This window comes from Esox lucius, chromosome 25, assembly GCF_011004845.1.
Source record: "Esox lucius isolate fEsoLuc1 chromosome 25, fEsoLuc1.pri, whole genome shotgun sequence".
In the NCBI taxonomy this organism is placed as follows: domain Eukaryota; kingdom Metazoa; phylum Chordata; class Actinopteri; order Esociformes; family Esocidae; genus Esox; species Esox lucius.
In genome coordinates, this window is record NC_047593.1 from 22492240 (window position 1) to 22518112 (window position 25873).

A 25873-nucleotide genomic window follows, 5' to 3' on the forward strand; every position below is an offset into this window, starting at 1 on the left:
AGAAGAGTGAGAGTAATAGTAGCAGTAGTGTTAATAGTTTTAATTGTAGTAGTAATAATAGCATTAGTGACAGTAGTGTTAATAGTTTTAATTGTAGTAGTCATAATAGCATTACTGACAGTAGTGGTTATAGTTTTAATTGTAGTAGTCATAATAGCATTAGTGACAGTAGTGTTAATAGTTTTAATTGTAGTAGTCATAATAGCATTAGTGACAGTAGTGTTAATAGTTTTAATTGTAGTAGTCATAATAGCATTAGTGACAGTAGTGTTAATAGTTTTAATTGTAGTAGTCATAATAGCATTACTGACAGTAGTGGTAATAGTTTTAATTGTAGTAGTCATAATAGCATTAGTGACAGTAGTGGTAATAGTTTTAATTGTAGTAGTCATAATAGCATTAGTGACAGTAGTAGTAATAGTTTTAAATGTATTAGTCATAATAGCATTAGTGACAGTAGTGTTAATAGTTTCCATTGTAGTAGTAATAATAGCAGTAGTGATAGTAGTTGTAGTAATCATTTTAATGGTAGTAGTAATAATAGCAGTGGTCATAGTAGTTGTAGTAATAATTTTAATTGTAGTAGTAATAACAATAGTAGTGACAGAGGTAACAGTTTTAACTGTAGTAGTAATAACAGCAGTAGTGATTGTAGTGGTAATAGTTTTAATTGTAGTTGTAGTAATAGTAGTAGTGATAGTAGTAATAGGTTTAATTGTAGTAGTAATGATAGCAGTAGTGATGGTAGTTGTAGTAAAAGTTTTAATTGTAGTAGTAATAATAGCAGTAATGATAGTAGTAGTTATAGTATTAATTGTTGTAGTCATAACAGCAATAGTAATTGTAGTGGCAATAATTTTAATTGTAGTAGTAATAACAGCAGTAGTGATAGTAGTGGTAATAGTTTTAATAGTAGTAGTGGCAATTGTAGTAATAGTGACAGTAATTAGTGTTAATAATACATTTATAATATTATTATTGTGATAATTGTACTTTTAATTGATTCCATACCAGGTTAGCGATGATGTAATGATATCCTTTTACATGTCGGCCAATGGTGATGACCTGCAAGAGAGAATACCGAAAATATCATCAAATTAATCAAATGTATTAAATGTAACAATCAAACCTAACATATAATACAATACATTCATTATAAAATTATATAATCTCATAAAATGTTGTAATATAAAACAATATCACTAAATATCAGGGCTATGAGCACTAATATGGAATGTTTATCTGTTATTTTGTATATATATATATATATATATATATATATATATACACAATATATATATAGCTCTTGAAAAAATTAAGAGACCACTCCTAATTTTTCTTAAATCAGCATCTCTTCATGTATGGCAGCCATTCCAATTCCAACACAGCCCACCTCATTTTAATGAATGAGGTACTGATAAGGTGATTACCTGAACCAAATCTAATTTAACGTGGAAAAGTATAAAAACCACTGCTGTTGTCATCACTACCAAGGTCTAACAAGATCAAGCAGCAGACATTGGGGACAACAAAGCTACAGACTGGCACAGGGCGAAAACTACTGTCCACTGACCAAGGTGACCTTCAACTAATTTGAATGTCACTCAACAACCGTAGGATGACATCAAGTGACATACAAAAAAAATGGCAGCTGGTGCATGGCGAGGACGGTTCGAAACAGGCTCCTAGGGGCAGGGCTGAAGTCGTGCAAAGCTAAAAATAAGCCCTTCATCAATGAGAAGCAAAGAAGAGCCAGGCTGAAGTTTGCAAAATGAAGAGTAGAGGAATGGAGTAAGGTCATCTTCTCTGATGGGTCAGATTTTCAACTTTGTCAGACTTGCATACAGAAGGAAACAAAAAATCTCTCAAATAGAAATCATTAAGAATGTTATGGCCATCAAATTTATTTATGATTGACAAACTGTTTGTTTATTTAAAGCTGCTGATTGTGACACCTGCAGCTACAACAGACCATGCCTAGATTTTAAAATATGTTTTTCAGTGAGGACAGTCAAAGTGTGGCCAGAATGGTCAGAACGTCTCTACTTCACCGACGAGTTAAACAGGTTCTACACCCGCTTCGACAGGGACAACAAAGAGACAGCCATTAAAGCTGAACTCCAAGCCAGACGACCCCCCCCAGACTATCCATCGCAGATGTGCAGGAATGCACACAACTGCGCCACAGTGTTATTTAGTGGTGGCTCCGTAGCCGACCGGAAGGCCCTACAACGGGTGGTGAAAACCAGCTTCCAGCCATCGTTGACATCCAGCGCAAGAGGTGTCTGTGCAGGGCATGCGGGTTCATTAAGGACCCTTCACATCCATTTATCATCACATAGTGGTTTGGCTTCTTTTTAATTCATAATGATAACAGAAATCACCCAAATGGCCCTGATCAAAAGTTTACATACCCTTGAATGTTTGGCCTTATTACAGACACACAAAGTGACACACACAGGTGAAAATGGCAAATAAAGGTGCATTTACCACACCTGTGGCTTTTTTAATTGCAATTAGTGTCTGGTTATAAATAGTCAATGAAAATGTTAGCTCTCGCATGGATGCACTGAACAAGCAAGATCCTGGGCCATGGGGAGCAGAAAACAATTGTTAAAAGACCTGTGTAACAAGGTTATGAAACTTTCTAATGATGGAAAAGGATGTAAAAAGATATCCAAAGCCGTGCAAATGCCAGTCAGTAGTGTTCAATCACTTATTAAGAAGTGGAACATTTGGGGATCTCTTGATACCAAGCCAAGGTCAGATAGACCAAGAACCAATTCAGCCAAAATTGCTTGAAGAATTGTTCGGGATACAAAGAAAAACCCACAGGTAACCTCAGGAGAAATACAGGCTGCTCCGGAAAAAGACATTGTGGTTGTTTCAAGTAGCACAATACAACAATACCAATGCCACAAAAAAGCCTGTTTACGATAGCAAGTCGACCAAAGACTTTGGATGACCTGGAGGCATTTTGCCAAGACGGATGGGCAGCTATACAACCTGCAAGAATTCAGTGCCTCATAGACAACTATTACAAAAGACTGAAGGCTGTCATTGATGCTAAAGGGGGCAATACACCGTATTAAGAACTAAGGGTATGCAGACTTTTCAACAAGGGTCAGTTCATTTTTTTCTTTGTTGCCATGTTTTTTTTAATGATTGTGCCATTCTGTTATGACCTACAGTTGAATGTGAATCCCATAAGAAATAAAAGACGTGTTTTGCCTGCTTATTCATGTTTTCTTTACAAATGGTACATATGTTATCAATTCTCCAAGGGTATGCAAACTTTTGAGCACAACAGTATATCAATGTGAAACTATTGATATAATATTTTATTCTCTATATTGGTACCCATCTATAATAAATACCTGTCATGTCACATTTACATTATAGATATATTGATATCATGTTAATAATACAAATGATAATATTATATTCACTAGGCAAAAATAACATTGTATTTTTCCACTAACTCCTTTAGTTTTTTTGATAGCTTTTTCATGTCACCTGTAGACAAATGCATGTGCTTACACTACGAGTCTGGACCTATACACTGTCGTTTAAATTAACCCATTTACCTCCCAACTCCCAGGACAGACTCCCAGGAAGACGTGCTGTTTTCATAGCCTATTCCCTTGGCGAAAATGATGTTATATTTATCCTCCTGGAATTTTGATAGCTTTACACTGGCATTGAGATCAAATTATGCATGTCCTTCAACTACAAGTCTGGCCCTTTACACTAGTATTGAGATCAACTCGTTAGCCCCAACTGAACCCCTGGGAGAGATCTGCAAAGGTGCGCTGTTTTTGTAGCCTATTCACTAGGCATAAATTACTTGTCCAAAAATTCCTCTGGGTGTTAGGCCTTTTGGATCTTTTATTTATCAGTTAATCTGGTTGTCTTTTCACTATCCATTAAGTGTGATTGTTCTTTTTGTATGCTTTCTACAGTTATGGCTACATACTCTCCAACTCCCTACTCTCCAAAAAGAGACAAAACATAATAAAGTTGAAGATGGTTTTGACTGATAGCATTATTATACTTTTCTTTCGTACATTTTCTATAGATATTGTGATAATATCATTATCGTTAATTATTTTGGCCATGATTATCGGGTAGTGAAAATCTGATAACGTGACAGCCCAATATAAATCAATGGATCCCAACATAATCCAATAGATCCAAACAGAATTTAATGGACCCCAAAATAATCCAGTGGACCTCAACATAACCCCAATAGAAGTGATCAGTTTCCACTATAGAATCATGTCTGTTCATGGCACAGACAGACAGGTAAACCCACCTGGTCCATAATATCTTTAACCTTGTCTTGTTCACAGTCCAGTATGATCCTCCTCTCTTTACGTATCTCCAGGTCCTGGAACAGGGAGCGGTATGCTTCATCCTTCCTCTCATCCTTCAGGTTCCCCACGTTAATGGCTGTTACCACCCACCTCCTCTCTGCTGCTGTATCGAGGATCACCTGCAGGGTAGACAGACCTACACACACACACACACACACACATACACACACGTTAGGATCACCTGTCAGGACCAACATTTCATTGTACACTGCTAAAAACAAATCACACGTCAAGACTCGATTAACTAAATATATTGACGATCAAAATCTTTACTGTACATTGTGTAATTCGTTGAGAACAAAATTATATAACAACCATCATTGGAAACCAAAATCACCAACCGATTGAGGGCTGGATTCAAATTCACACCCAAAAAAGGTAACCAATTGAAATCACAGACTGTTCAAACAAGTGTGAATTTCATCACGGCAACTCATAATGTGACTTAGTAGTGTGTATGGCGCCCACATGCCTTTATGTCCTCCTGACAGCATCTGGGCATGCTCCTGATGAGACGGCAGATAGTGTCTTGGGGGATCTCCACCCAGACCTGGATCAGGGCATCAGTGAGCTCCTGGACAGTCTGTAGTGCTACTTGGCGATAGCATCAATGCCTTCGTCATCCAGGAACTGCCTACACACTCTGGCCACATGACGCCAGGCATTGTCCTGCACCAGGAGGAACCCAGGGCCCACTGCACCAGTGTAAGGTCTGATGATTTCAAGACCCATCCTCCAAGGATATGCCTCCCCAGACCATCACTGACCCAATGCCAAACCTATTCTTGCTGGATGATGTTGCAGGCAGCATAACGTTCACCATGGCGTCTCTTTCACGTCTTTCACATGCTCAGTGTGAACCTGCTCTCATCTGTGAAGAGAACCAAGTGCCAATGGCGGACCAACCAATTCTGGTGTTCTCTGACGAATGCCAATTGAGCTGTGAGCACACGTCCCACTAGAGGACGTCAGCCCCTCATGCCACCCTCATGGAGTCTGTTTCTGCCTGTTTGGTCAGAAACATGCACACCAGTAGCCCGCTGGAGGTCATTTTGTAGGGCTCTGGCAGTGCTCTTCCTGTTCCTCCTCATACAAAGGAGCAGATACTGGTCTTGCTACTGGTTTCATGCCAGCTCTCCTCGTGTAACGGCCGTTTCCTGGTATCTCCTCCATGTTCTTGAGACTGTACTGGGAGACACAGCAAACCTTCTTGCAACGGCATGTACCCGTTGCTTATACCCTGCTCAAACCAACCCCTGCCCTGTTTACTTTTGACAGCAACCCAACATGATGCAGGCATCAATCAGGGTTAGGGTTAACCCAAGCATCAGTCAGGGTTAGGGTTAACCCAAGCATCAGTCAGGGTTAGGGTTAACCCAAGCATCAGTCAGGGTTAGGGTTAACCCAAGCATCAGTCAGGGTTAGGGTTAACCCAAGCATCAGTCAGGGTTAGGGTTAACCCAAGCATCAGTCAGGGTTAGGGTTAACCCAAGCATCAGTCAGGGTTAGGGTTAACCCAAGCATCAGTCAGGGTTAGGGTTAACCCAAGCATCAGTCAGGGTTAGGGTTAACCCAAGCATCAGTCAGGGTTAGGGTTAACCCACGCATCAGTCAGGGTTAGGGTTAACCCACGCATCAGTCAGGGTTAGGGTTAACCCACGCATCAGTCAGGATCTGGTTCACTTCTCTTTTCACGCGCCTATGACTGAGCGCTTAAACTTAACCGCACTGTTTAGCATTACAGCTTTTATAGCTTCCTATGTTTTTATCACGTTTTATTCTATTTCTATTTTATTATTCTATGTTTTATTATTATTATGTTATTTTATAATGTTTATATTTCTCTATTTGATTTATTTTGTTATTAAATATATATTTTGCTATCATTTACCAATCATAATGCAAGTTCTGGTGCTATCAGAGGAACAGAGTCAGGGACGGTTAACTGTAGAGATACCTGCAATCTCCACAGAGTTAGGGATGGTTAATTCTAGAGATACCAGCAATCTTCACAGAGTTAGGTAGACAAGCTTTTAGTTTTTCAGCACCTCACATTTGGAATAAATTCCAAGATCATTTTAAATTGAATGAATTTGTGCTTCTAGGCAAAAGGATGACAGAGGAATATTTCCATAAAGAATGTGTTTGTATGTTATGAATTGTGTGTTTCTGTTTTGGGGGATGCTCCCAATACTTCTTAATGTTTAATAATGTGTTGATGCAGGGCTCATCCCAAAAAAATACCTTTGGTCTCAGCATGAATTCTCTCGCTAAAATAAAGTTTAAATTAGTTAGAACAGAAGAGGGTCTGTATGGATGGAAGACTCACCCCTGTCACTGTCGTAAAGATAGGCAAATTTGTCCCATTTGTAATACTCCACCAGGCTAACCAGAGGGCCTTTGATGTCTGGCCTCATCTGGAGAACAAACTGGTTGAGGCCATCAGCTGGGAAGGACGGTGTGATGAAGGACACATGCAGCGTCTCACAGAACGAGGTTATGGTGTTCACACTCTTCTTGTCATAAAAACCAAAGATGGCATACACACCGCGGGAGAACTGGGAACAAACTGCAAGAAAAGAGAGAGGGGGGAGGCAGAGAACAGAAGGAGAGGAGAGAGGGCAGAGAGGGAGGGACAATGAGGAGAGAGAAATGGGAACATTAGTTTCAAGAAGTGAGTAATTTTGTCACACTGAACATACAGTGGGGAGAACAAGTATTTGATACACTGCCGATTTTGAAAGTTTTCCTACTTACAAAGCATGTAGAAGTCTGTAATATTTATCATAGCTACTCATCAACTGTGAGTGACGGAATCTAAAACAAATATCCAGAAAATCATATTGTATGATTTTTAAGTAATTAATTAGCATTTTATAGCATGACATAGGTATTTGATATATCAGAAAAGCAGAACTTAATATTTGGTACATAAACCATAGTTTGCAATTACAGAGATCATACGTTTCCTGTAGTTCTTGACCAGGTTTGCACACACTGCAGCAGGGATTTTGGCCCACTCCTCCATACAGACCTTCTCCAGATCCTTCAGGACTCAGGGCTGTCGCTGGGCAATACGGACTTTCAGCTCCCTACAAAGATTTTCTATTGGGTTCAGGTCTGGAGACTGGCTAGGCCACAGAAATCTGTAACTGCGCTGATTTCATCATGGAGAATGTCAATGTTTAATTAGCTGTTTCAGGCTATAATTTATGTTGAAATCTGTCAATTCATAGGCTGCTGATTGCCACACCTGCATAAATTACGGGTGTGTCATATGTAAATAAGGACAGGTGCAGGGCGTTCTCACATCCACGGCTTTATCCTATTTATCAATATCATTTCGACCAGGTGCGACAGTTTCATGAATCACACTAAGAGATGATTGTAAATCTCTCACAACATTCGAATCTGAGATATTTTCTGAGAAGGTTTCCTGAATGAATGTCTTTTTTTCATGTCTTATTTCAGTAAGACAATGCCAAACCACATTATGAATGTATTACAACAGCATGCCTCCATAGTAAAAGAGTCTGGGTGCTAAACTGGCCTGCCTGCAGTCCAGACCTGTCACCCATTCAAAACATTTTTCGCATTATGAAATGAAAAATGGCTAAAGAAGAATTGTGAGGATGAGAAGATTTGTTTTATTGACATTTTTGACACTTTTTGGATGAACCCATCTCTTTTGAAACAAGATGGTTACATCCAAACAACAAGGCATGTTTTGAACGGTTACATCCAAACATCTAGGTGTCTCTAGGATTCAAGCTTTTGTGCCACACTCCAAAAACTACCTACACGTGTTGGTGTTAATGTAAATCATGTAAAGATACAGTGTTCTACTGCTCAGAATAATTGCATGCGAGATGTTCGGGTAAAAATGGTACTGCCCAATATGAGATCACTCTCCAATAAGAGTTTCATTTTACATGATAATCTGAACTTTTTGCTAGTAACAGAGGCTTGGATGACAGATGGTGACCAATGATTATTAAATTATCTCTGTCCTGTTGATTATAAATCTATAAGCAAGCCTAGGGTTAATGGCCGTGGACAGAGAATTGCTGTAGTTCACAAAACCCAGTTCAAATGCAGCCTCATCACTGTGTCAGAGCTCTACTCTTTTGAGGTGCTTATATTTTCTATTCACTGCCTTGAAACAGTTTTATGTGCTGTGCACATATCGCCATCCAAAACTAAACTCCAAATTCATGCTAGAATTTTCTGAATTTCTTTCCCCCCTGGTGGTGAAACATGACCACATCAATGTTGAAGGGGATTTCCATGTTGATTTCCATATTGATTTCCATATTGGTATTCTCAAATACAGTAGCCGCCGACTTATACATCTAACTGAATAATTTAACTAGACACAACACGTCTCTTGTCAGACCCACAATCATGGACACACATTGGATTTGGTTTTTACTCTTGTTCTTACCCTGAATAATCTTGTAAAGGAAGATATTTGTGTGTCTGATCTTCTTAGTATTGTTTTTAATATCCTCCTTAGAGTTTCCCCCAAAAAGGAAAATTATAATATTTGCTCTTGCATCATTAATTCACAGGCGGCATAGTCATAGTGAAAACCTGTATGCCACATTTAGTACTGATAGATTCAACAAACTATGTCAAAGCACTCTTGATGAAATTGCTCCTTTTAGATCTAGGTCAAGGCCTGAAACAAAACTTTACCCTTGATTAGATTAGAATATATGAAACCTTAAGAAGACTTGTAGAAAAGCAGAATGAAAATGTAAAATGTCCATTGCATCTATATGAAGGAGCTGCTATTATCTTATAATAAGGTAATTTAGGATGTGCATGCTGGGTATTTATCTGAACTAATTGCACCAAACTGTCACAGCCCAAAGTTTCTATTTAGAACTATTGACCGTGTTGTTAATCCAGCACCAGTCAGGACAAGGCCTCACCTGCTGAAGACTAGGAAAAGTGCTAATATTAGATCAATAATAAACCATACTCTGCCCTGTATTGAAGTTATTTACCCCTGTCAAAACATATTTAACTCTTTTACTTTAAAAAAAACTTTTAGGTATCACATCTCATATAAAAATCTCCTTTTGCCTTCTAGACATTATAACACCCTGACTGGTTAAAGAAACTATTGGAAGAGTAGGCCATGAACTACTCTCCATTATAGACAGTTCTTTCTGAAAAGGTTCAGCCTCTTCTTAAAAAATCTAATCTTGACACCTCTGTTTTTAATAACCACTGGCCAATTTACAAGCTGCCCTTCTTATCCAAAATATTTGAGAAAGTTGTAGCAAAGAAACTTTTATAAGTGGTGGAACTTTTGAGAAATTCCAGTTAGGCTACATCAGAAACACAGAACAGAAACTGCTCTTCTTAAGGTTACTAATGACTTGTTGTTGAATGCTGACTCTGGAGAATCAGTCTTGTTGTTACTGGATCTTAGTGCAGCTTTCGACACCATAGACCAGAACAGTTTAATTGACAGACTTAGAAAATTCACTCTGGAGTTACCCATGGTGAGAGGCGGCGGGCTGGTGTGGGTTTCCTTATAGCTCCCCAGCTCTGCCGCCATGTGTTGGAGTTTACCCCGGTGAACGAGAGGGTCATTTCCCTGCGCCTACGGGTCGGGGATAGGTCTCTCACTGTTGTTTGTGCCTACGGGCCGAACGGCAGTGCAGAGTACCCGACCTTCTTGGAGTCTCTGGGAGGGGTGCTGGAAAGTGCTCTGACTGGGGACTCTATCGTTCTACTGGGGGACTTCAACACCCACGTGGGCATAGACAGTGACACCTGGAAGGGCGTGATTGGGAGGAACGGCCCCCCTGATCTGAACCCGAGCAGTGTTCAGTTCTTGGACTTCTGTGCTAGTCACAGTTTGTCCATAACGAACACCATGTTCAAGCATAAGGGTGTCCATCAGTGCACGTGGCACCAGGACACCCTAGGCCGCAGGTCGATGATCGACTTTGTCGTCGTTTCATCTGACCTGCGGCCGTATGTCTTGGACACTCGGGTGAAGAGAGGGGCGGAGCTGTCAACTGATCACCACCTGGTTGTGAATTGGATCCGATGGCGGGGGAGGAAGCTGGACAGACTCGGCAGGCCCAAGCGTACTGTAAGGGTCTGCTGGGAACGTCTGGCAGAGTCTCCTGTCAGAGAGATCTTTAACTCCCACCTCCGGCAGAGCTTCGACTGGATCCCGAGGGAGGCTGGAGATATTGAGTCCGAGTGGACCATGTTCTCCACCGCCATTGTCGAAGTGGCCGCTCGGAGCTGTGGCCGTAAGGTCTCCGGTGCCTGTCGAGGCGGCAATCCCCAAACCCGGTGGTGGACACCGGAAGTAAGGGATGCCGTCAAGCTGAAGAAGGAGTCCTATCAGGCCTGGTTGGCTTGTGGGACTCCTGAGGCAGCTGACGGGTACCGACAGGCCAAGCGGACTGCAGCCCGGGTGGTTGTGGAGGCAAAAACTCGGGCCTGGGAGGAGTTCGGTGAGGTCATGGAGAAGGACTATCGGCTGGCCTCGAAGAGATTCTGGCAAACCATCCGGCGCCTCAGGAGAGGGAAACAGTGCCCTACCAACGCTGTTTACAGTAGAGGTGGGCGGCTGTTGACCTCAACTGGGGATGTCGTCGGGCGGTGGAAGGAGTACTTCGAGGATCTCCTCAATCCCGCCGTCACGTCTTCCATTGAGGAAGCAGAGGAGGAGGGCTCAGAGGTGGACTCGTCCATCACCCGGGCTGAAGTCACAGAGGTGGTTAAGAAACTCCTCGGTGGCAAGGCACCGGGGGTGGATGAGATCCGCCCTGAGTACCTCAAGTCTCTGGATGTTGTGGGGCTGTCTTGGCTGACACGCCTGTGCAACATCGCGTGGCAGTCGGGGACAGTGCCTCTGGGATGGCAGACCGGGGTGGTGGTCCCTCTTTTTAAGAAGGTTGACCGGAGGGTGTGTTCCAACTATAGGGGGATCACACTTCTCAGCCTCCCCGGGAAAATCTATGCCAGGGTTCTGGAGAGGAGAATACGGCCGATAGTAGAACCTCGGATTCAGGAGGAACAGTGTGGTTTTCGTCCAGGCCGTGGAACACTGGACCAGCTCTATACCCTCTACAGGGTGTTGGAGGGTTCATGGGAGTTTGCCCAACCAATCCACATGTATTTTGTGGATTTGGAGAAGGCATTCGACTGTGTCCCTCGCGGCATCCTGTGGAGGGTGCTTCGGGAATATGGGGTCCTGGGTCCCTTGCTAAGGGCTGTCAGGTCCCTGTACGACCGAAGCAGGAGCTTGGTCCGCATTGCTGGCAGTAAGTCAGACTTGTTCCCTGTGCATGTTGGACTCCGGCAGGGCTGCCCTTTGTCACCGGTTCTGTTCGTAATTTTTATGGACAGAATTTCTAGGCGCAGCCAGGGGCCGGAGGGTGTCAGGTTTGGGGACCACACAATTTCGTCTCTGCTCTTTGCAGATGATGTTGTTGTGTTGGCCCCTTCTAACCAGGACCTTCAGCATGCACTGGGACGGTTTGCAGCCGAGTGTGAAGCGGTGGGGATGAAAATCAGTACCTCCAAATCCGAGGCCATGGTCCTCAGTCGGAAAAGGGTGGCTTGCCCACTTCAGGTTGGTGGAGAGTGCCTGCCTCAAGTGGAGGAGTTTAAGTATCTAGGGGTCTTGTTCACGAGTGAGGGAAGGATGGAACGGGAGATTGACAGACGGATCGGTGCAGCTTCTGCAGTAATGCGGTTGATGTATCGGTCTGTCGTGGTGAAAAAAGAGCTGAGCCGCAAGGCGAAGCTCTCGATTTACCGGTCAATCTACGTTCCTACTCTCACCTATGGTCATGAGCTTTGGGTCATGACCGAAAGGACAAGATCCCGGATACAGGCGGCCGAAATGAGCTTTCTCCGCAGGGTGGCTGGGCGATCCCTTAGAGATAGGGTGAGAAGCACGGTCACCCGGGAGGAGCTCAGAGTAGAGCCGCTGCTCCTCCACATCGAGAGGGGTCAGCTGAGGTGGCTTGGGCATCTGTTTCGGATGCCTCCGGAACGCCTCCGGAACGCCTTTCTTTTAAATATAGGGATACTATTTTCTATTAAATATAGGGATAAATGATTTGCACATCATTGCAGTCTGTTTTACATGCAGTTTACGCAGCATCTAAATAAAACATTTACAAAATGTAGGAAACCACCATTAAAAATGTTATTTATTCATTCTCTTTTTTAACTGGTCTGGCCTCAGCAGTATTTGACAGGTAAAACATTAAACATTTACCAGTTATCTGCTGAGGCCAGACCAGTTATCTGCTGAGGCCAGACCAGTTATCTGCTGAGGCCAAACCAGTTATCTGTGAGGCCAGACCAGTTATCTGCTGAGGCCAGACCAGATCTGTGCATATGGGTTGCTGTGTGTGTCTAAGTATATTTAGCTGTCCTACTTTATTCTCTGAAAGAAAAAACTTCCATGTGTTTTATTCCTGCTTTGTCATTACACACAGACACACATACACGTACATACAAACTTACACACACATATAGACACACACACATTTACACACACATATAGACACACATACATTTACAGACAGCCTCTCTACTCTGCTGCCAAAGAGCAGAGAGGGAAAGAGAGATGTGACACGGTTAAATTACTAAAGCAATACACATTTGTGCATGTGTGTGTGTGTGTGAACGGTGGGGGGGCTGGCTATATGTGTCTCAGGGTGTCCCAGTTTCCTTCAACTGAGGCTCCTTGGCACTAATTGAACAGCAAAGAGGGAGAGAGGCTCTTTCTGGTTGGGTACAAATGAATGTGCAAAAGAGAGAGACAGAGACAGAGAAAGAGGCAGAGAGAGAGAGGGAGATAGAGAGGGAGATAGAGAGAGGGCGACAGAGAGAGAAAACATAGGGGAAGATTGAAAGAAAGGACAGAAAAGGCAGATATAGGACAAAGACAACTGATTAGGAGAGGCAAGGTAGAGGAGTGAGAAATAGAGAGATTGAGGGAGAGTGGAAGAGATTGAGGGAGAGAGGAAGAGATTGAGGGAGAGAGGAAGAGATGGAGGGAGAGAGGAAGAGATGGAGGGAGAGAGGAAGAGATGGAGGGAGAGAGGAAGAGATGGTGGGAGAGAGGAAGAGATTGAGAGAGAGTGTGAGCGGCAAGGAACAGGGAGAGAGGAGAAAGAGGAGTGAGAGAAGAGGGGATTGAAAGCGGAAATGGGGGATGGGAGCTCAGTCAGCTGTTCTAAGCTCTTTGCCATCGGCCTTATACTTACCCTGATCCTTTCCTTCACTACAGCACTAAGGCACTAACCCTAACCCACAGTAGAGAACAGTAGAAAATAGAAGACTACAGCAAAGTAAAGATTTTTTAGGGTCTGGAGCAGTAGGGTATAAGCAGAGCAATGATCACCTTAAAGATATGTACAAACAAATGGTTTGGGCCACAGATAAGCAATATTTGTCTGTATCAGATTGTCTGTAAGTGTTGCTGTGTATAAATCTTCCAATCACACTGAATTACAGTTTGTTACTCTAATCCTGACTCGTCCCCTTTTCAAGAAAAAAATACAGTAAAATGTGTTTCTGCAGATGTTGGCCTACAGCCTTAAGCTGAAGTCTAACATGTTGGAGAGGTTTGTCATCTCTAATAAAGAGGTCTGCCTGCCACTGGATTAAAGAGGCCTACCGGCCACTGGATTAATGAGCCCTGCCGGCCACTGGATTAAAGAGGCCTACCGGCCACTGGATTAATGAGCCCTGCCGGCCACTGGATTAAAGAGGCCTACCGGCCACTGGATTAAAGAGGCCTGCCGGCCACTGGAGTAAAGAGGCCTACCGGCCACTGGATTAAAGAGACCTGCCGGCCACTGGATTAAAGAGGCCTGCCGACCACTGGATTAAAGAGGCCTGCCGGGCACTAGATTAAAGAGTCCCCAATCTATCCCATTCATCTCTACAATCTAAACCTAGCCCTAACCCCAATCTATCCCATTCTCCTCTTCAATCTAACCCTAACCCCAATCCATCCCTTCATCTCTCACTTCATAACATTTAGTGCCATCAACCGCTGAGAAGCAAGACACTGGTGGAATTTCAGTTGGATCTTTAAGTGTGACCCATGTTGTGCTAAAGATTAGAAAGTACATTTGTACTGTATTGATGTGTGATGTAACCAAAGATCAACATCATGTAAATACTGGGAGCTGTTTCGGGTGCTGTCCTCATGGTAATCAGTAGAATGATTCTTATAATGTTCAAACCATCATTACACCTAAATTATGTGGCTAATCCTCAAGTCGTTTAATTAAATTAAACAACAAAAAACCACAGTACAACACAGTGGACATCAGAAGAAACATGCACAAGCACAACAGGGGAATAGTCAGACAAACACAAGTACAGTGGAAACTACTGAAACACCATCATCCAGCAGTACATCTGTGTGAGAGTGTGTTTGTGTGTTACTCACAGCAGTTAGTGACAGCAAAACTGTTGGCCACCTCCAGGTTGTCGATGTGAGGAGTGAGGCGAAAGTCTTGGGTTCCAAACTGGACCATTCCGATCCGGAACGCACTGTATTCCTGGTCCGCACCACGCGGAAACAAACCTCCTGCACAGACAAGGAAGTTATTTGCTGATTGTAATACACCCAAAGTGATATTATGGGTAACACCTCATAACCCATCTTTAACATAACCAATAACCACAGATTGGTTAGTATGAAGATAGGCAGAACATTTTCTTCCAGTCGAAATTCTTGCTAACACTTCTAGGCGATATCATGGCAACATTAGCTAGCTAAGCCAGAAAATATGTTATTGAGTGTTATGCCAAACTTTGCATGTCCAAACCATCATATCAAAGGCACAACTCTGATATGAAGTTGATGTGTTTTTTTACAGAGATGTTTAAGTTTCATGTGGTTGTAGAAATTAAAGTTCCCAATACAGGCAGGTCACACATTAAAGGAAAAAAACAAATGGAAGGAAAAAAATGCTAAACAGTCCCAGCTGACCTCGATTGGATCAAGACGGCAGGAGGAAAGGCTCTTTGAAACTTTGAAACATCTGTTGTAATGACAGTTCAACTAGCAATAGGAACAGTAACTAAAGTTACATCTGCATATAGGAAATGTGATCGAAAGTGCATATTAGATGACCGTGATGCTTGTGTGTGATATGTGAGGAAAAACAGAAGAGCAGCTGTTTTCCAGGTGACTGAGAATGTCAACGCAGGACGTGATCAGACTATTATCAAGATCAATCTGTTGAGAGCTACATCGAGAGGGGTATTATAGTTGAACTACACAGAGAGGGATATTATAGTTGAACTACACAGAGAGGGATTTCATAGTAGAACTACACAGAGAGGGATATTATAGTAGAACTACACAGAGAGGGACGTTATAGTAGAACTACACAGAGAGGGACGTTATAGTAGAACTACACAGAGAGGGATGTTCTAGTAGAACTACACAGAGAGGGATGTTATAGTAGAACTAGACAGAGAGGGATATTATAGTAGAACTATACAGAGAGGGATGTTATAGTAGAACTAGACAGAGAGGGATGTTATAGTAGAACTATACAGAGAGGGATGTTATAGTAGAACTAGACAGAGAGGGATATTATAGTAGAACTATACAGAGAGGGATGTTATAGTAGAACTAGACAGAGAGGGATATTATAGTAGAACTACACAGAGAGGGAAATTCCTCCTCTGGATCATCCAAATGGTCATTGGCAAACTTCAGACGGGCCTGGACATGCGCTGACTTGAGCAGGGGGACCTTGCGTGCGCTGCAGGATTTTAATCCATGACGGCGTAGTGTGTTACTAATGGTCTGTGGTCCCAGCTCTCTTCAGGTCATTGACCAGGTCCTGCCGTGTAGTTCTGGGCTGATCCCTCACCTTCCTCATGATCACTGATACCCCACGAGGTGAGATCTTGCATGGAGCCACAGACCGAGGGAGATTGAATGTCATCTTGAACTTCTTCCATTTTCTAATAATTGCGCCAACAGTTGTTGCCTTCTCACCAAGCTGCTTGCCTATTGTCCTGTAGCCCATCCCAGCCTTGTGCATGTCTACAATTTTATCCCAGATGTCCTTACACAGCTCTCTGGTCTTGGCCATTGTGGAGAGGTTGGAGTCTGTTTGATTGAGTGTGTGGACAGGTGTCTTTTATACAGGTAACAAGATATAACAGGTGCAGTTAATCAATCAATCAATCTATCACATTTATTTATAAAGCCCTTTTTACAACAGCAGTTGTTACAAAGTGCTTCACAGAGACACCCGGCCTTAAACCCCAAGAAGCAAACAACAGTAGTGTTGGATTTCAGTGGCTAAGAAAAACTCCCTAAGAAGGCCGAATTTTAGGAAGAAACCTAGAGAGGACCCAGGCTCAGAGGGGTGACCAGTCCTCTTCTGGCTGTGCCAGGTGAGATATTATGAGTCCAATTAGAATAATAAATACATTTCTTTGGGCTAAATCCAGAGTCTATTTGATTCTAGACTAGGTCAAAAGTATCACCAGGTGGACAAGGACAGGGACAGCAACAGGCCCCCCAAACCAGATACTCCACAGGTGTGGACCAGGACCTCATCTCCTCCTAAAATAAAAAACTAGAGGAGACTGAGAAAAGTTAGAAAGTGCATTCTTCATATCCCCCAGCACAATAATATAGCAGCATAACACCTTGGAACAGAGACGGGGGGGTCCGGCGACACTGTGGCCCTACCCGGGGGAGGCCCCGGACAGGGCCCAACAGGCAGGAAATCAATCCACCCACATTGCCAGGCATCAACCAAAGGGATACCCACCAACCGCAACCCCCCTGAAAGAGGGCCGAGTATTGCCAGCAGCGTTCAGCCGAATTGCACAAGTGCGCAACAGAGAGACAACAACAAGCCAGTGACTCTTCCCCCGAAAGGCATTGGAGGGAGGGCATCCCAGTGGCGACGAGAGCCCACCTGGCAAGACAGCAAGGGTGGACGGTATCAAGCCTACTGGTCACCTTCACACCCCCGGACCAGGCTACACCTAATTATAAACCGTGCTGTAGAGATGAGTTTTTAGTAGACACTTGAAAGTTTGCACTGAGTTTGCATTTCTAACCTTAATTGGCAGATCATTCCACAGTAGTGGAGCTCTATGAGAAAAGGCCCTGCCGCCAGCTTTTTGTTTAGAAATTCTAGTTACAATTAAAAGGCCTGCATTTTGCGATCATAGGTTACGTGTAGGTGTAACCTATGTGTATGGCTGGATCATTTCAGCAAGGTAAGTAGGAGCAAGTCCATGTATTGATTTATAGGTTAAGAGTAAAACCTTAAAATCAGCCCTAACCCTAACAGGCAGCCAATGTAAGGACGCTAGGACAGGAGTAATGTGTTAAAATTTTTTTGTTCTAGTTAGGATTCTAGAAGCCGTGTGCAGCACTAATTTACGTTTATTTAATCATTTGTCTGAATAACCAGAGAGAAGAGCATTGCAGTAATCTAGTCTAGAAGTAACGAAAGCATGGATACATTTTTCTGCATCATTTTTCGATAGAAAGTTTCGAATTTTTGCAATGTTTCAAAGATGAAAATAAGCAACTCTTGAGACATATTTTATATGTTCTTCAAAAGAGATCAAGGGTCAAGGGTAACGCCAAGGTTTTTTACAGTTATTTGGGATACGACCATGCAGCCGTCGAGGTTCACAGTGAGATCTGCTAACAACACTATTTGTTTTCTGTCTTCCTTGAGTTTAAGAGCAAGAAATTCTCTGTCATCCACTTCCTAATATCTAAAACGCATGCTTCCAAAGTTGCTAATTTAGGGGCTTCTCTATGCTTCATTGAAATATATAACTGTGTGTCATCAGCGTAACAGTGAAAGTTTACATTGTGATTTCGGATTACATCGCCCAGAGGGAGCATATATAGTGAGAACAATAATGGGCCCAGAACTGAGCCTTGAGGAACACCAAAGCATACCTTTGACTTGTCAGAGGATATGCCATCCACACTAACAAACTGATATCTTTCAGATAAATAAGATTTAAACCAGGCTAGAAAATGTCCACGTAGCCTAATATGGGTTTCCAGTCTCTCTAAGAGAAGGGAGTGATCAATAGTGTCAAAAGCAGCACTAAAATCAAGAAGCAACAGGACGGATGTGGAACCTTTGTCCGAGGCCACTAGAAGGTCATTTGTTACCCTCACGAGTGAAGTCTCAGTACTATGATGGGATCTGAAACCGGACTGGAGTATTTCATAAATGTTATTTGTCTTTAGGAAGGCATTCAGTTGTTGGGAAACACATTTTTCTAAGATTTTTGAGAGGAACGGGAGGTTCGATATTGGCCTATAGTTGATTAATATGTCGGGATCCAGATAAGATTTTTTTAGAAGAGGCTTAATTTGCGCTATTTTTAGTGAGTTTGGTACACACCTGGAGGAAAGGGAGCAATTTATTATGTTCAGCACTGGCTGACCTAGCACAGGAAATAACAACTTAAGTAATTTTGTTGGAATCGGGTCTAGCTGAGAGTTTGTGGGTTTAGAACTCATAAAAAATGTAGTAAATGTGTCGAGCGATACGGTATCAAAAAATTCAAGTGTCCCCATTGACACCTGGTCAGGGAGGTTCAGGACATTTTAAGGACAACTGAGATTTTGAGGACCATAACTATTTGAGGAGGACCCTATTTGAGGAGGACCCACTTCACTTGCTAAGCTTTGCTTTTTTGTTAACTTTGCAACTGTATCAAAGAGGAATTTTGGATTGTTTTTGTTCACCTCAATCAGGTTGGAGAAATAAGCTGATCGAGCAGACGTGAGTGATTTTCTGTATTGTAGTGTACTGTCTATCCAGGCTAGTCTAAATACAGCGCCACTTTTGCTCCAATTTTCTGGAGGCTTGCTTCAGTGCTCTAGTAATGTCTGTGTACCAGGGAGCAAGTTTCTTGTTGCGTATTTCTTTTGTTTTAGTGGTGCAACTGTGTCTAATGTATTTTGCAGTATTGAGTTTAGATCCTTGATTTGATCGTTTACAGATTTATTTAATCTGTCGTTAATGTGCAAACTTTATCAAGGAATTTATTTGTAGTCCGAGAATTTATAGTACAGCTTTTGAAATAGTGTGCGGAGCAAGTGGATTTGTTGTTTTAACGGTAAATGTAACGAGACAGTGATCCGATAATCCAGGAATTTGGGGGTAAATTATTAGATCTACAATATCTATTTCTCGTGACAGGACTAAATCTAAGGTGTGATTGTGGCAATGTGTTGGACCTGAGACAAAACCCATTGAGTCAATTATTGCTTCAAAGGCTTTTTGAAGAGGATCATTGGACTTTTCCATATGAATATTGAAATCGCCAAAAATTAGAACACTATCTGCCATGACTACAAGGTTAGATAAGAATTCTGGAAACTCATTGAGGAACATTGTGTATGGCCCGGGGGGCCTATAAATAGTAGCTATGTAAAACGATTTATTGGCCTGGTTAACTTTCATGAGTAAAACTTCAAAAGAATGAAACTCAGTGATATGTTTGAGAGTAAATTTATATTTACTGTCATAAATATTAGCGACACCCCCTCCTTTTCGGGATGCACGAGGGATATGATCACTAGTATAACCAGGAGGAGAGGCCTCATTTAAGGCAGTGAATTCATTAGACTTTAGCCATGTTTCACATAAACCAATAACATCTAGTTTATGGTCAGAGCTTAATTAATTTACAGCAGCTGCCTTTGGAGCAAGGGATCAAAAATTTAGGAGTCCCATTTTGAGATGCTAGGTGATACAGTAATTTTTATTAGTGACCTAGGCGGAGGAAGGCTTTATCTTAATTTAAAGGTTGTTTTTGTTAGCACTACCTTGTTTAACTTTTCTCAGCCTGGAACGAGTCACAGTGGCAATAGGTTAAGCTGTACTAAATACTCTGGCTATGCTATCGACAGACTCCACTATGCTAGCAGGCTGGCTAACAGCCTGCAGCCTGACCTGCACCCTATCTCATGTTAAGGCTATAGAAGTGAGACTCCTGTCAATGTTCCTAGATAAAAGAAGAGCACCACTCCAGCTAGGATGGAGTCCGTCGCTCCTCAGCAGATCAGGCCTGGCCCTATTTCTGGGAGAGTCCCAAAAAGAAAGCCAGTTATCTACAAACTCTACCTCCTGCGACGGGCAGAACTCCGTTTTCAGCCAGCGACTGAGTTGCTCAAGTCTGCTGTAGAGCTTGTCACCACCCCTAGCTGGGAGGGGGCCAGAGACAATTACTCGATGCCGACACATCTTTCTAGCTAGTTTACACGCTGATAACAATATCTCTGTACTCTCTATACTTGCCAGTTTTAGACTTCGCTAGCACCAACCCCAGATTTGCGGCTACGTCGGTGGCTCTGTCCCCCGGTAAACAGTGTACGATCGCCGGCTGATTCTTTAGTCTAATACTACGGGTAATGGAATCGCCAATGACTAAAGTTTTCAGTTTTAGAAAATGCCTGCCCATCATTCCCCTCCGGAGACGGCTCGTGCCTTGACTCCGACTCCAGTGGGGAAAACCTGTTGAAAGTCTCAGTTGGATTTAGCAACGATTCAGGTTTAATTGGTCGACGGCATTTCTTCCCAGTGACCAAGAGAAAGTTCTTGCCCGGCTGCAGGAGCTGTGCCGGGGGGATAACAAAACTATTGTTTCTTCCTGGTGGCACTGACGCAGTTTTTTTTCTATTTCTACACTAGCATAATCCTTGTCTGACATTTGCATCAGAAGCCGAGCCTCTAACTCTGCTATCTTTAACTGAAGACGATAGTTCTTCTCCGTGTTGTTGCTACAATAATTACAGTGATAAGACATTTTAATGATACTTAGCCTCGGGTGTTCTGGGGTGAGTAGTTCCGTTAATTATGTCCAAAAAGAGTCCTAGTGTAGTAAAGTTGGGTAAGAGGTCAACAGATAAAAATATTGTGTTGGTAAAACTCTTAAAATCAAATTTTGACCAATTAGTTTATATAGAGTAAATTCGAAAAAAGTTTGGCAGGTAGCCAGGTAGGTAACAGCAGGCAGCGTACAGCACGTCAACAATCCGCAATCTCAACAATCCCACATCTCAACAATCCCACAATGCATTTCGTGAAAAAAAGATACAGGTAATACAGGTAATTACCTGTTAATAACTGTTAATACAGGTAATGAGTGGAGAACAGGAGGGCTTCTTAAAGAAAAACTAACAGGTCTGTGAGAGATGGAATTCTTACTGGTTGGTAGGTGATCAAATACTTATGTCATGCAATAAAATGCAAATTAATTATATAAAATCATACAATGTGATTTTCTGGATTTTTGTTGTAGATTCCGTCTCTCACATTTGAAGTGTACATATGATAAAAATTACAGACCTCTACATGCTTTGTAAGTAGGAAAACCTGCAAAATCGGCAGTGTATCAAATACTTGTTCTCAGTTGCAGCGCATAAACCCTCATTACAAAGACAAATGCACATTTGAAAGTTCAGTGAACCATGGACCTGGTCTACAGAGATGTGGAAGAATGTGATATGAGTCATTCTTCACCATATTCTAAACAAGTGGGCACCTACATATGTAGGATACACCAAGAGATTGGTACAGGCCAGAATACTTGACCACTGCAGTGTGGAGGCTCCATTATGCTGTGGGGGGCATTTTCCTGGAATAGTTTGGGTCCACTTGTCCCATTAGAGGGAAGGGTCACTGCAGCCCAACCCCTTCATCTTATGGGGAAACATTTCTATCCTGATGGGAGTGGTCTCTTCCAGGATGACAATATCCCCATCCACAGGGCAAGAGGGATCACCAACCGGTTTTATGAGTATGAAAATAATGTGAATCTTTTTGAAAAATGTGTTTCAGCCCTCAAGAAAAGTTCCAGAGGCTCACAGAATCTATTCCAAGCTGCATTGAAACTGAACTGGTTTTTCTTTACATTTCTCACCCATCTGTACAGTATGTATTGACTCACCCAAGTCTACCTTGACACTGCAGAAATTATTATATAAATTACTGACAGAGAAAAGCACTGTTAACATTTTTTTTATGTTCACCAACATCTACGCCCTCCCTGTCCACCAGTCTCTCTGGCTTGTCAATTTCATTTTCTTAACATTTGATAATACTTTCATAACATTCACCAATAAAAATCTAATTACTCCCCCCCAATTAACCATTCCCTAAAACTGCTCATGAATTGCCTCCCAGACTCCTAATAAAAGCAACTAGCTAACAATATCATATTTGTAACTTGACAAACTCTGCTGAGTACTTTGTACAATACATTCACTGCGGCACTGAATAGTTTTTCCTCAAAAAGTGTCCCATGTACATTACGGTGGGGGGATAATGTGGTTGGATTTATAACACAATCCCTCTCCAAACCTAATGAGCACAAGCAGATTAACCGCAACAATAACATCAAAATAGGATTTTCTATTAGATTTGCTCTCTACATTAACTTAAGTTAACCATTCCTCAATGTGCTCCACTTTATAATATTCTTTACCTTATGTAAAGTGATATTTAAATAGAAATCTTCATTTATTTATATTTCCCCCTAATAGTTTTTACTTTTAAAATGTACACAATACACACTATATACAGTTGTGCTCATAGGTTTGCATATCCTGGCAGAAAATGTGACATTTTAGCATAGATTTTTGAAAATATGACTGATAATGCAAATAAACTGTCTTTTATTTAAGGATAGTGATCATATGAAGACATTTATCATCACATAGTGGTTTGGCTCCTTTTTAAATCATAATAATAACAGAAATCACCCAAATGGCCCTGATCAAAAGTTTACATACCCTTGTTACAGACACAAGGTGACACACACAGGTGAAAATGGAAATTAAAGGTGAATGTCCCACACCTTTGGCTTTTTAAATTGCGATTAGTGTCTGTGTATAAATAGTCAATGCGTTTGTTAGCTCTCAAGTGGAGGCACTGAGCAGGCTAGATATTAAGCCATGAGGAGCAAACAATAACTGTCAAAAGACCTGCGTAACAAGGTAATGGAACTTTATAATGATGGAAAAGGATATAAAAAGATATCCAAAGCCTTGCAAATGCCAGTCAGTATTGTTCAATAACTTATCAAGAACTGGAAAATTCAGGGATCTCTTGATACCAAGCCAAGGTCAGGTAGACCAAGATAGATTTCAGCCAAAACTGCCAGAATAATTGTTTGGGATACAAAGAAAAACCTACAGGTAACCTCAGGAGAAATACAGGCTGCTCTGGAAAAAAGGTGTGGTTGTTTCAAGGAGCACAATATGACAATATAATAGAAATGAGCTGCATGGCTGAGTTGCCAGAAAGATGCCTTTACAGCCAGTTACAATATGCCCAACAACACCTTAACACACCTCACAGCCTCTGGCACACTGTTATTTGGAATGACGAGGCCAAAATAGAGCTTTATGGTCACAACCATAAGCACTATGTTTGGAGAGGAGTCAACAAGGCCTATAGTGAACAGAATACCATCCCCACTGTGAAGCATGGTGGTGGCTCACTGATGTTTTGGGTTGTGTGAGCTCTAAAGGCGTGGGGAATCTTGTTATCAGAGAATACTGGGAGACAATTTACATTCTTGTGCACGAAAGCTGCGCATGGGACGCTCTTGGACTTTCCAACACGACAATGACCCTAAGCACAAGACCAAGTTGACCCTCAAGTGGTTACAACAGAAAAAGGTGAAGGTTCTGAAGCGGCCATCACAGTCTCCTGACCTTAATATCATTGAACCACTCTGGGGAGATCTCAAACGTGCGGTTCATTCAAGACGACAAAAGACTTTGCATGACCTGGAGGCATTTTGTCAAGACGAATGGGCAGCTATACAACCTGCAAGAATTCGGGGCCTCATAGACAACTATTACAAAAGACTCCACGCTGTCATTGATGCTAAAGTGGGCAATACACAGCATTAAGAACTAAGGGTATGGAGACTTTTGAACAGGGATCAGTATATTTTTTTCTTTGTTGCCATGTTTTGTTTTATGATTGTGCCATTCTGTTATGACCTACAGTTTAATGTGAATCCCATAAGAAATAAAAGACATGGGTTTTGCCTTCTCGCTCATGTTTTCTTTACAAATGGTACATATATTACCAATTCTCCAAGGGTATGCAAATTTATGCACAACTTATGCACAACTAAATACCGTGGTTGCTTGAGATGTGACCTATGAAGATGGTTTTAGACCACAAGCTAACCTTGCAGGTAGGGCCTTGGGGTGAGTGATCATCAAGACGACAACACTGCAATCTGTTGGGGGATGATGACCCAGAGTACCTCACCCCGAACAATGTTCACAACACTGCTATCTGTTGGGGGATGATGACCCAGAGTACCTCACCCGGAACAATGTTCACAACACTGCTATCTGTTCAGGGATGATGACCCAGAGTACCTCACCCGGAACAATGTTCACAACACAGCTATCTGTCCAGGGATGATGACCCTGAGTACCTCACCTGGAACAATGTCCACAACACTGCTATCTGTCCAGGGATGATGACCCTGAGTACCTCACCCGGACCAATGTTCACAAAACTGCTATCCTGCCATGCATTGATGACTCCAGACCTGATCTGTGAAGATATGGACGAGGAACCATAGTTTGATGGTAACTTTATGACAATCACAAACCAAATGCTTGAATGGGGATTTATAACTAACTGGCATGTGTTAATGGTATCTGAATACCCATTTAAACATCAACTCACAGCGGTAAGACTTTGTATATTGTATGATGTTGGCAGAATGGAAAGTTAAGTTTATTTATTTTTTCATTAGGTGTTTTAGTGTTTTATTTTATCTCTGTATGGTAACTACAGACATGTTTGTTTGAAAATAAATTTGCTGCTCATTCTGAAATCTTCTGGCCATAAGATGAAAACAGAGTTCTTTTGACATGTCACAACTACCTTTGCAAGACTGGGGGAGAAGGTGAAATAGTAGGACATGGTGTTAACTGGACTCTGTAGTGTAGATAGCTAATTATATACATGTACTTGCTAAAATAATGCAATTTGTTTATTGTAAAATGTTTGTGTTTCATCTATATGATTTGGGTTGTGTAAAACCATGTAGGCTGGATAAAAATTGACATTGTATCATCATAATAATTTATCCATTATCAATCAATGACATTAAACCAAACTGAAAATAAAGAAACAAAACCTCCTAATAGAAACTGTCCCACATGCTGAACCAGCCCATGAGAAGTCATAGAGACAGAAAGCAATGAGTAGTACCCTCTCCTAGTCTTCTCTAAACCCATTTGATGGGAAAACTGAATGTCCTTTCTTTCTTTCTGACCTCTTCCAAAAGATTGTAAGGAAGAAAGAAGCAGAAAGAAAAGAGAGACGCAGGAGGAGTAGGCAAAGCTATTGAAAAGACCTTGAATCAGCCTTCTGTTACAATTGATTGTTATTCATAATATTACAAAGAATAATAATATGAAT

At 41.9% G+C, this 25873-nt stretch overlaps 1 protein-coding gene across 6 annotated transcripts in view; it reads right to left on the reverse strand.

The window, feature by feature from the left end:
- Nucleotides 1–25873, reverse strand: part of LOC105007598 (glutamate receptor 2) — a 46152-nt gene that overhangs the window by 19449 nt on the left and 830 nt on the right. For 5 of the 6 annotated variants that reach the window (XM_013131778.4, XM_013131777.4, XM_013131780.3 and 2 more), the window contains exons 2-5: nt 14836–14976; nt 6706–6945; nt 4316–4512; nt 1012–1065 (exon numbers count right to left, since the gene is read on the reverse strand). In XM_013131778.4, coding sequence (XP_012987232.2) covers nt 1012–1065; nt 4316–4512; nt 6706–6945; nt 14836–14976 — 632 coding nt within the window. Of the gene's footprint in view, nt 1–1011; nt 1066–4315; nt 4513–4848; nt 4923–6705; nt 6946–14835; nt 14977–25873 lie in introns of those variants that run through there. The other variant, XM_034291174.1, reaches the window with a different exon arrangement.